Source organism: Pholis gunnellus (assembly GCF_910591455.1).
Source record: "Pholis gunnellus genome assembly, chromosome: 6".
NCBI lineage: Eukaryota > Metazoa > Chordata > Actinopteri > Perciformes > Pholidae > Pholis > Pholis gunnellus.
Genome location: NC_136532.1, coordinates 28,529,623 through 28,542,122, shown reverse-complemented (window position 1 = coordinate 28,542,122; position 12,500 = coordinate 28,529,623). Strand labels below are relative to the sequence as shown.

Here is a 12,500-nt window from a genome sequence, read left to right as displayed (position 1 = left end):
TCTGGATCAGGTTCAGCCTGAGATCCTGAAGGCTCTGGATCAGGTTCAGCCTGAGATCCTGAAGGCTCTGGATCAGGTTCAGCCTGAGATCCTGAAGATGATTTACAACGCTTGTGATTGGTCGGTGTATTTCCTGGACTGCTGACCGAGTACCGTAAAGGCTAGAAAAGCTGTGCAGGTTATACGTCCGGGTCCGGATAGGACAGCGTCTGGGTCCGGATCCGGACCACGGTCCGCCTATTAGTGACCCCTGCTCTAGATCCTCCAGTCCGTCTAGGTCCAGACCCTGAGAAGGTCTTCCTCTAAAGGGAGTCTGGACTCAGTCTTAGAGACAGAGACCCTGATCCTTCAGGTCTAAAGGTGCCTCAACATCTGATCCGGATCCTGCTGCTGTTGTTGTCCCCCTGCAGGAGAAGGATAAGAAGTACATGCTGCCTGTGGACAACCTGAAGCTCAAAGACATCGAGAAGAGCTTCATGTCCAGCAAAACCATCTTTGCTCTGTTCAACACTGAGCACAGGTGTGTGTGTGTGTGTGTGTGTGTGTGTGTGTGTGTGTGTGTGTGTGTTTCATGGCTGCTGAATATATAATACTACTGCAGTATTATATATTCAGCAGCCTTTGTCTTTTTTGAATAAACTTTATTTGTTTGTACAAACTGAGCCGGTTCAATGTTGCTGTTGGCCGTTAGCTCCGCCTCTGGGCGGTCATGTGATCGTTAAACGTTCATCATGTAATAAAATCACAATGTTCATGTTTCAGGAACGTGTACAAAGACTCTCGTCAGCTGGAGCTGGCCAGTGAGTCTCAGGAGGAGGTGGACAGCTGGAAGGCTTCTTTCCTACGCGCTGGAGTGTACCCTGAACGCAACGTGGTACGACTCGTTACTACATCATGTTACTGCAGTATTACTACATTATTACTATAGTATTACTACATGATTACTATAGTATTACTACATGATGACTATAGTATTACTACATGATGACTGCAGTATTACTACATGATTACTATAGTATTACTACATGATGACTGCAGTATTACTACATGATTACTATAGTATTACTACATGATGACTATAGTATTACTACATGATGACTGCAGTATTACTACATGATTACTATAGTATTACTACATGATTACTATAGTATTACTACATGATGACTGCAGTATTACTACATGATTACTATAGTATTACTACATGATGACTGCAGTATTACTACATGATTACTATAGTATTACTACATGATTACTATAGTATTACTACATGATTACTATAGTATTACTACATGATTACTATAGTATTACTACATGATGACTGCAGTATTACTACATGATTACTATAGTATTACTACATGATTACGATAGTATTACTACATGATGACTGCAGTATTACTACATGATTACTATAGTATTACTACATGATTACTATAGTATTACTACATGATTACTATAGTATTACTACATGATGACTGCAGTAGTACTACATGATTACTATAGTATTACTACATGATTACTATAGTATTACTACATGATGACTGCAGTATTACTACATGATTACTGCAGTATTACTACATGATGACTGCAGTATTACTACATGATTACTATAGTATTACTACATGATTACTGCAGTATTACTACATGATTACTATAGTATTACTACATGATGACTGCAGTATTACTACATGATTACTATAGTATTACTACATGATGACTGCAGTATTACTACATGATTACTGCAGTATTACTACATGATGACTGCAGTATTACTACATGATTACTATAGTATTACTACATGATTACTGCAGTATTACTACATGATTACTATAGTATTACTACATGATTACTGCAGTATTACTACATGATTACTATAGTATTACTACATGATTACTGCAGTATTACTACATGATTACTATAGTATTACTACATGATTACTATAGTATTACTACATGATTACTGCAGTATTACTACATGATTACTATAGTATTACTACATGATTACTATAGTATTACTACATGATGACTGCAGTATTACTACATGATTACTATAGTATTACTACATGATTACTGCAGTATTACTACATGATTACTATAGTATTACTACATGATTACTATAGTATTACTACATGATTACTATAGTATTACTACATGATTACTATAGTATTACTACATGATTACTGCAGTATTACTACATGATGACTGCAGTATTACTACATGATTACTATAGTATTACTACATGATTACTATAGTATTACTACATGATTACTGCAGTATTACTACATGATGACTGCAGTATTACTACATGATTACTATAGTATTACTACATGATTACTATGATATTAATATCTAACAATAACTCTTCTTCTCCTTCAGGATAAAGACAAGGTGAGTTTCTGTCTTCTTCATACTGACTGCTTCTGTTATTTTGTTATGTGTGTGTGTGTGTATACGTGTGTGTATGTGTGTATATGTGTGTGTGTGTCTGTATGTGTGTACATGTGTATATGTGTGTGTGTGTGTGTGTGTACGTGTGTGTATATGTGTATATGTGTGTATGTGTGTATATGTGTATATGTGTGTGTGTGTGTGTACGTGTGTGTATATGTGTGTATGTGTGTACGTGTGTATATGTGTGTATATGTGTGTGTGTGTGTGTGTACGTGTGTATATGTGTGTATATGTGTGTGTGTGTGTGTATGTGTGTACATGTGTATATGTGTGTGTGTGTCTAACCTCCATCTCTTCAGGTGGAGGTGGAGGAGTCAAAGGGAGACGGTCAGATCCACAGTCTGGACCCTCAGCTGGAGCGACAGGTGGAGATCGTGAGGAACCTGGTGGACTCGTACCTGTCAATCATCCACCGCACCGTCAGAGACCTGATCCCCAAGACCATCATGCACCTGATGGTCAACAACGTACGACACACACACACATTAACACACACACACACACAGGATGTGATGTCACAGGTCACCTGACCTCTCTGTCCTCAGACGAAGGAGTTCATCCACTCAGACCTTCTGGCTCAACTCTACTCCTGTGGAGACCAGAACACCCTGATGGAGGAGTCCCAGGAACAGGTGAGAGACAGACAGTTATGTAAATAAATGCATAATGTGCTGAAGGGATCAGAGCCTCTGTGAACCTGCCCCCCCCCCCCCTCAGGCCCAGCACCGGGACGAGATGCTGAAGATGTACCACGCTCTCCGTGACGGCCTCCACATCATCGGTGACATCAGCACGTCCACCATCACCACGACGATGCCTCCTCCGGTGGACGACTCGTGGCTTCAGGTCACCGGGATGCCGTCGGGACGCAGGTAACCTAGCAACAGGTCCACGGTCCGGTACCCGTGTCCCGAGTTGCCGAGTCACAGAGTCTCTCCGCCGGTCTCTGCAGGTCCCCCATGTCCAGCCCGACCCCCCAGCGCCGGGCCCCTCCCGGTCCTCCTCGTGGTCGAGCGGCCCCCGGTGCTCCTTCTCGTCCCGCGGTGTCTCCTGATCCAGGACCCCCCTCCGTCCCCTCCAGACCCAACAGAGCGCCCCCCCCAGGAGTCCCCAGGTACACACACACACACACACACACACACACACACAGAGGTCAGAGGTCGTGATGTGTTCAAAGACTGTCAGCAAAAAGAGTTCTCTGATCAAACGTGAGAGAGAGAGACAGAGAGAGAGAGAGAGAGAGAGAGAGAGAGAGAGAGAGAGAGAGAGAGACAGAGAGAGAGAGAGAGACAGAGAGAGAGAGAGAGAGAGAGAGAGACAGAGACAGAGAGAGAGACAGAGAGAGAGAGAGAGACAGAGAGAGAGAGAGAGAGAGACAGAGAGAGAGAGAGAGAGAGAGAGACAGAGACAGAGAGAGAGAGAGAGGAGAGGAGAGGAGAGGAGAGGAGAGGTGTGAGTGTCTCTGCAGGAACTCATCACAACATGAAGGAGTCTGTGAGTGAATGAACACTAACAGCTTTCTACAGACACGTTTAGTGAGGTGGGAGGAGCCATCCCATAATGTGGTCCTCTAGTCTTATTGAAAGTCTCTGAGTCAGTGATGAAGATGTGACGATGACGAGTTGAGTGAACCTGTGAATTGACTTTGTAGGTTTTGAAATGATCAGAAATCTTCCTTCAGCTGAAAGTTTATGAATGAAATGAAGAGTGAGAACATTTATTATATTATTATATTATTATTATTATATTATTATTACATTATATTATTATTATATTATTATATTATTATATTATTATTATATTATTATATTATTGTATTATTATTATATTATATTATTATTATTATATTATTATATTATTATTACATTATATTATTATTATATTATTATATTATTATTATATTATATTATTATATTATTACATTATATTATTATTACATTATATTATTATTATTATTATTATATTATTAGATTATTATTATATTATATTATTATTATTATTATATTATTATTACATTATATTATTATTACATTATATTATTATTATATTATTATTATTATTATTATATTATTATTATATTATATTATTATTATTATATTATTATTACATTATATTATTATTATATTATTATGTTATGTTATATTATTATTACATTATATTATTATTATTATATTATATTATTATATTATTATTACATTATATTATTATTATATTATTATTATTATATTATATTATTATTATATTATTACATTATATTATTATTACATTATATTATTATTATATTATTATTATTATTATTATATTATATTATTATTATATTATTATTATATTATTATTATGTTATGTTATATTATTATTACATCATATTTTATTATTATTATTATTATTATGTTATATTATAGTTTCTTTTATTAGAACACACAGACTTAAAAACGAGCATGTTTTCTGGTGACAGTTTCTTCTTTGTTGGTGCTTTAGAACAAAAGCAGCGATCCACAAACCATCTGCAGACTCTCTTCTTCTCTTCTCCTCCATCACTCTGTGTCTCTGTCTCTCTGTGTGTGTCTGTCTCTCTGTCTGTCTCTCTGTGTCTCTGTCTGTCTGTCTCTCTGTCTGTCTCTCTGTGTGTCTCTCTGTGTGTCTCTCTGTGTCTCTGTGTGTCTCTCTGTGTGTCTCTCTGTGTGTCTCTCTGTGTCTCTGTGTGTCTCTCTGTGTCTCTGTCTGTCTCTCTGTGTCTCTGTCTGTCTGTCTACCTGTCTGTCTCTCTGTGTCTCTCTGTGTGTCTCTCTGTGTGTCTCTCTGTGTCTCTGTGTGTCTCTCTGTGTGTCTCTCTGTGTGTCTCTCTGTGTCTCTGTGTGTCTCTCTGTGTGTCTCTCTGTGTGTCTGTGTGTCTCTCTGTGTGTCTCTCTGTCTCTGTCTCTCTGTCTCTCTCTCTGTGTCTCTGTGTCTCTGTGTCTCTGTCTGTCTACCTGTCTGTCTCTCTGTGTGTCTCTGTGTGTCTCTCTGTGTGTCTCTCTGTGTTTGTGTGATCCTGTTCTAACAGCACCTTATAGGTTCAAACAAGCTCTCAGGTGTGTTAGCGTCAGAGCAGGTAGCCCCGCCCCTGGCCCCGCCCCCCTCATAATGACCATATATGGTTATTTTTTCAGAATCTCTATCAGTGACCAGTGAGGAGTTCACCAATGGTACGTCAGCTGTCTCTCACCAACTCTGTGTCTCATCGTCCAATCAGATCGCTGTCCTCGCCATGTGACTCCGCCCCCCCCAGCATCACAATGAGTCATCGCTAATGATGAAGAAATAACATCAGCTGTTTGATTGACAGCTCCATCAACCTATTACTGTCTGTCTGTCTGTCTGTCTGCATACAACAATATACAACATACAGTATACACTCAGTATACACTCAGTATACACTCAGTATACACAGAGTATACACTCAGTATACACAGAGTATACACAGAGTATACACACAGTATACACAGAGTATACACAGAGTATACACAGAGTATACACTCAGTATACACTCAGTATACACAGAGTATACACACAGTATACACACAGTATACACAGAGTATACACAGAGTATACACACAGTATACACAGAGTATACACAGAGTATACACAGAGCATACACAGAGTATACACTCAGTATACACACAGTATACACACAGTATACACAGAGTATACACAGAGTATACACTCAGTATACACACAGTATACACAGAGTATACACAGAGTATACACACAGTATACACAGAGTATACACAGAGTATACACTCAGTATACACACAGTATACACTCAGTATACACACAGTATACACAGAGTATACACAGAGTATACACTCAGTATACACAGAGTATACACAGAGTATACACACAGTATACACAGAGTATACACAGAGTATACACTCAGTATACACACAGTATACACAGAGTATACACAGAGTATACACACAGTATACACAGAGTATACACAGAGTATACACTCAGTATACACACAGTATACACAGAGTATACACAGAGTATACACTCAGTATACACACAGTATACACAGAGTATACACTCAGTATACACTCAGTGTACACACAGTATACACTCTGTGTACACAGAGTGTACTCAGTGTTGGGCCGTGTACTTCAGACCTGGGCCTTCACTGCTACAGTTGAACCTCCTCATAACCTCGTTGTGACTTATTATTAGTTTAGTGTAAAGATGAAGCTCAACACCTATAAACACGCTGACGTCAGAGAGCAGATAACGTGAATATGACGGGATTCTGCACCTTTAACAGACAATACATGAAACACTGCGGAGCTAAAACACTGAAGAGCTCCATTCAGATATTATTCACATCAGAGGAGCAACGTCCACCAGAGACACAGGAACACAGGAACACAGAGACACAGAGACACAGAGACACAGAGACACAGAGACACAGGAACACAGGAACACAGGAACACAGAGACACAGAGACACAGGAACACAGGAACACAGGAACACAGAGACACAGGAACACAGAGACACAGGAACACAGAGACACAGGAACACAGGAACACAGGAACACAGGAACACAGAGACACAGGAACACAGAGACACAGGAACACAGAGACACAGAGACACAGAGACACAGAGACACAGAGACACAGGAACACAGAGACACAGAGACACAGAGACACAGAGACACAGGAACACAGGAACACAGAGACACAGGAACACAGGAACACAGAGACACAGGAACACAGAGACACAGAGACACAGAGACACAGGAACACAGAGACACAGAGACACAGGAACACAGGAACACAGAGACACAGGAACACAGAGACACAGGAACACAGAGACACAGGAACACAGGAACACAGAGACACAGGAACACAGAGACACAGGAACACAGGAACACAGAGACACAGGAACACAGAGACACAGGAACACAGGAACACAGAGACACAGGAACACAGAGACACAGGAACACAGGAACACAGGAACACAGGAACACAGGAACACAGAGACACAGGAACACAGAGACACAGGAACACAGAGACACAGGAACACAGGAACACAGAGACACAGGAACACAGAGACACAGAGACACAGAGACACAGAGACACAGGAACACAGGAACACAGAGACACAGGAACACAGGAACACAGGAACACAGGAACACAGGAACACAGAGACACAGGAACACAGGAACACAGGAACACAGAGACACAGGAACACAGGAACACAGAGACACAGGAACACAGAGACACAGGAACACAGGAACACAGGAACACAGGAACACAGAGACACAGGAACACAGAGACACAGGAACACAGAGACACAGGAACACAGGAACACAGAGACACAGGAACACAGGAACACAGAGACACAGGAACACAGGAACACAGAGACACAGGAACACAGAGACACAGGAACACAGGAACACAGGAACACAGGAACACAGAGACACAGGAACACAGGAACACAGAGACACAGGAACACAGAGACACAGAGACACAGGAACACAGGAACACAGGAACACAGAGACACAGGAACACAGGAACACAGGAACACAGGAACACAGAGACACAGGAACACAGAGACACAGGAACACAGAGACACAGGAACACAGGAACACAGAGACACAGGAACACAGAGACACAGGAACACAGAGACACAGGAACACAGGAACACAGGAACACAGGAACACAGAGACACAGGAACACAGGAACACAGGAACACAGGAACACAGAGACACAGGAACACAGGAACACAGGAACACAGAGACACAGGAACACAGAGACACAGAGACACAGGAACACAGGAACACAGGAACACTGAATCACTCCTCCAGCAAACACACACAACCATCGGTCCTGTTCCACTGGAACACACATCTCAAAGATCATCACTGAAACACTTCAACTTCACTCTAACCAGTTGGACCCATCTGGTTTAAACTAGAGGAGCTTGGTCCAACTGGTCCCATCTAGTAAACACTGAAGGTCCCAGCTGGTCCTAACGTAGTCCTTTGTGTTCCCACTTGTTCCAACTGGTTTCAAAAGGTTTCTACTTGTTCCAATAGCTGTTTACTATTATTAATGGATTAAACTGGTGCTCATGTCTGCTAGAGCCAATACGTTCTAACTACATTCTTACTCTACTGTACTTCTACTCTACTGTACTTCTACTCTACTGTACTTCTACTCTACTGTACTTCTACTCTACTGTACTTCTACTTTACTGTACTTCTACTCCTTCAGTACTTTTACTACCCTGTTGTACTCTATTGACCTCCTAACTGGTTCTAACAGAGAACCTGACCTGATTGATGTGAACGTTAACCCTGAATTCCTCCACTGGTTCTCACTGGTTCTCACTGGTTCTAACTGGTTCTCACTGGTTCTAACTGGTTCTAACTGGTTCTCACTGGTTCTAACTGGTTCTCACTGGTTCTCACTGGTTCTAACTGGTTCTAACTGGTTCTCACTGGTTCTCACTGGTTCTCACTGGTTCTCACTGGTTCTAACTGGTTCTAACTGGTTCTCACTGGTTCTCACTGGTTCTAACTGGTTCTCACTGGTTCTAACTGGTTCTCACTGGTTCTAACTGGTTCTAACTGGTTCTAACTGGTTCTCACTGGTTCTAACTGGTTCTAACTGGTTCTAACTGGTTCTCACTGGTTCTATCTGGTTCTCACTGGTTCTCACTGGTTCTCACTGGTTCTCACTGGAACCAACAGTAATGTCTGACCCTTTAACCCTCCTTCCTGATTCACTATTGTTCTTTTCGTTTCTCCTCCCAGTCGTCCCAGTAAAGGAAGCCCCGCCCACGGAGAGAGTCCCCAGTCTTCTATTGAGGGTTAAACCTGAACCCAGTGAGTGTTTGTGTCTCTACTGAACTGTTCTACTGGTCTCTACTGGTGCTGTGTTACTGTGAACTTTACTAGTAATAATGATATTGATTATCTGCACATGATGACTATAAAATGTTCAGCAATATTCAGTGTATTGATATGTGGTCCAGCTGTCTGTCTGCTGTCAAGAGAGTGAGACAGGTCAAAGCTAGCCCGTTAGCTAGCATCAACTCCTGGATTAAAATCATTTGATTATATTTTGTATTCTTTGGTCTCTCTTGTATGAAGCTGATGAGATGTTCTTACTTATGCTGAAATGTTGCATTATGGGAACTTTTTTTTACAGTGTAAAGTTTATTTGTTATGTTATTTTGCAAGATGTATTAATCTATTTATTTATTTATTTATTTATTTCAGAATATGTTAAAATGTTATTATTGATCTTCAATGTGGATGTCCAGTCAGTGCTGATGGGTAATGTAGTCCAGACTTAAATTCCCATTGCTGCTGTATTGACCCAGGAAGCTGCCGATCCGTGCTGGCTGTGCCTACATGTACCAGAATGCATTGCACATGTCTGACAAACAAACAATAAACTCGCAGAACGTCATTGAAGGAATAAAACCATAAATTTCAGTGTTCAGATTTCTTCACTGAACTAAGACCACCTGGTTCTAACTGGTTCCAACTGGATCTAACTGGTTCCAGTTGGTTTTAACTGGTTCCAACTGGTTTTAACTGGTTCCAACTGGTTCCAGTTGGTTTTAACTGGTTCCAACTGTTTTTTAAACTCATTGACCCAGTTAGCAGCAGAAGCTCAACAACAACAACCATCTAATAATCACCAGTCAGTCAAAAACTTCACGTTTTATTTTTTGGTATTTTTTCATCATTCAAGATTACTTTTTTAGTGAGTTCGATATTGTTTTGATTTAATTAATTTATGACATCATTTTAACTTTAACCAGCTGAATCCTGTTTGTTTATAAATCACAGAATTGTTTCCAGGAAACTCGCGAGGAAATAATCAGAAATAAAGGTTTTTACTTTACGTTGTCATTTCAAACAACAATGTGAATATTAATGTATCCAATAGTTTGTTATATTCCTCTCATGTGTTTATTTGAGTTTATTAAATGTTAATTTATCAAAGTTTTACTTAAGAATGAATCCAGGAGATGAAATGTTGACGTGTTTATTGTTCATCATCAGACTGTAAGAATCTGTAACTGCTGATCTATTTATTCTGTTTGTTGTTTGTTGTTCATGTGGTGCTGATTCTGTTGTCCAGTTCTGAGCTGCGTTCAACACAGCACATGTTTCACTGTTAGCAGAGCGTTAGCAGAGTGTTAGCTGAACAATAGCAGAGCGTTAGCTGAACGTTAGCTGAACATTATCAGAGCGTTAGGTGAACATTAGCAGAGCATTAGCTGAACAATAGCAGAGCGTTAGCTGAACATTAGCAGAGCATTAGCTGAACAATAGCAGAGCGTTAGCTGAACATTAGCAGAGTGTTAGCTGAACATTATCAGAGCGTTAGCTGAACGTTAGCTGAACAATAGCAGTGTTAGCTGAACAATAGCAGAGCGTTAGCTGAACGTTAGCTGAACATTAGCAGAGCGTTAGCTGAACAATAGCAGAGCGTTAGCTGAACGTTAGCTGAACAATAGCAGAGTGTTAGCTGAACATTAGCAGAGCGTTAGCTGAACATTAGCAGAGCGTTAGCTGAGCATTAGCAGAGCGTGTTGGTGTCCTTGTTCACATTAATGTCAGCATGCTAGTTAAAGATTTAGATTATCAAACGTTTCTTTAACATTATTGAACATGTTGCTGCTGTTGAACGCACCTCCTCGCTGTGATCGTAAATCTTCTCTGTTTAATATTAATATAAATGTTTACAGAATATATAAAGATAATAATGTACCATATATATGTAAGGAGCATATATATCGATCTGTTCACCTGAGACATGCAGCAGCCTCTAGTGTGTGTGTGTGTAGTTGTGTATCTTGGTGTCATGTGATTAACAGAGACGTCTCGACACAAATAAAGTTTGTTTGAATGAAGATGAAGACGAGTTGTCTTTATTTTAAACAACAAACTAAAAGCAGTAAAACTCTGAACGTAAGTTCCTGGTGAACCATGTCTGTGATGGAGCAGACTGCGCCGCCGGCCTTCTGCCACCAGGTGGTGCTGCAGGACGAGTCTCTGAGAGGAGTGAAGGGCCACTGACTCAGAAAGAGGAAGAAGAGGAGGAGGAGGAAGAGGAAGAGAGAGAGGGTTAAACTGTTCCTCTGGTCGGCCGTTACCAGCCGTCTGTCTGTCTGTCTGCAGACATGTCCTCCCGGGCGGAGAGTAAGACAGGTAAGCTCTGTTTCATATGCTAACTGTTAGCCACAGCAGGCTAACACATTCACTTCCTGACAGTTTCCTTCAGAGTTTAGTGTTGTTGATGATGATGATGCTCCTCTTCCTCTCCAGCCTTTGGGTCTCTCACCATGAGGCTGAAGGATAAGCTCCACCCGCAGAAGATCAGACGCTCTGAGCGAATCAAACACACCCCGTCACAGAGACCAGAACCATGTGACCTGAACCTGCAACACAAGGTACACACACACTGCTACACACACACTGCTACACAAACACTGCTACACAAGGTACACACACACTGCAACACACTGCTACACACACACTGCTACACACACACTGCAACACACTGCTACACACACACTGCTACACACACACTGCTACACACACACTGCAACACACTGCTACACACACACTGCAACACAAGGTACACACACACTGCTACACACACACTGCTACACACACACTGCTACACAAACACTGCTACACAAGGTACACACACACTGCAACACACTGCTACACACACACTGCTACACACACACTGCAACACACTGCTACACACACACTGCTACACACACACTGCTACACACACACTGCAACACACTGCTACACACACACTGCAACACAAGGTACACACACACTGCTACACACACGCTGCAACACAAGGTACACACACGCTGCTAAACACACACTGCTACACACACACTGCAACACAAGGTACACACACGCTGCTAAACACACACTGCTACACACACACTGCAACACACTGCTACACACACACTGCTACACACACACTGCAACACAAGGTACACACACACTGCTACACGCACACTGCTACACGCACA

General features: G+C 41.2%; 2 protein-coding genes across 3 annotated transcripts in view; both read left to right on the top strand.

Annotated features, from left to right (window-relative positions):
• Positions 1–9,298, top strand: part of LOC306697759 (dynamin-1) — a gene marked incomplete at both ends in the record, with an annotated part of 23,311 nt that extends 14,013 nt beyond the window's left edge. Inside the window, 8 exons of one of the 2 annotated variants that reach the window (XM_079161791.1) lie at positions 411–520; positions 763–874; positions 2,373–2,384; positions 2,747–2,914; positions 2,993–3,079; positions 3,165–3,319; positions 3,400–3,561; positions 9,238–9,298. In XM_079161791.1, coding sequence (XP_079017917.1) covers positions 411–520; positions 763–874; positions 2,373–2,384; positions 2,747–2,914; positions 2,993–3,079; positions 3,165–3,319; positions 3,400–3,561; positions 9,238–9,298 — 867 coding nt within the window. Of the gene's footprint in view, positions 1–410; positions 521–762; positions 875–2,372; positions 2,385–2,746; positions 2,915–2,992; positions 3,080–3,164; positions 3,324–3,399; positions 3,562–9,237 lie in introns of those variants that run through there. The other variant, XM_079161792.1, reaches the window with a different exon arrangement.
• A 2,240-nt stretch (positions 9,299–11,538) lies between these two features.
• The window catches only part of rapgef1a (Rap guanine nucleotide exchange factor (GEF) 1a), a 12,584-nt gene continuing 11,622 nt past the window's right edge, over positions 11,539–12,500 (top strand). Inside the window, 2 exon segments of the mRNA XM_079162042.1 lie at positions 11,539–11,652; positions 11,770–11,894. Coding sequence (XP_079018168.1) covers positions 11,625–11,652; positions 11,770–11,894 — 153 coding nt within the window. The 5' untranslated portion in view covers positions 11,539–11,624.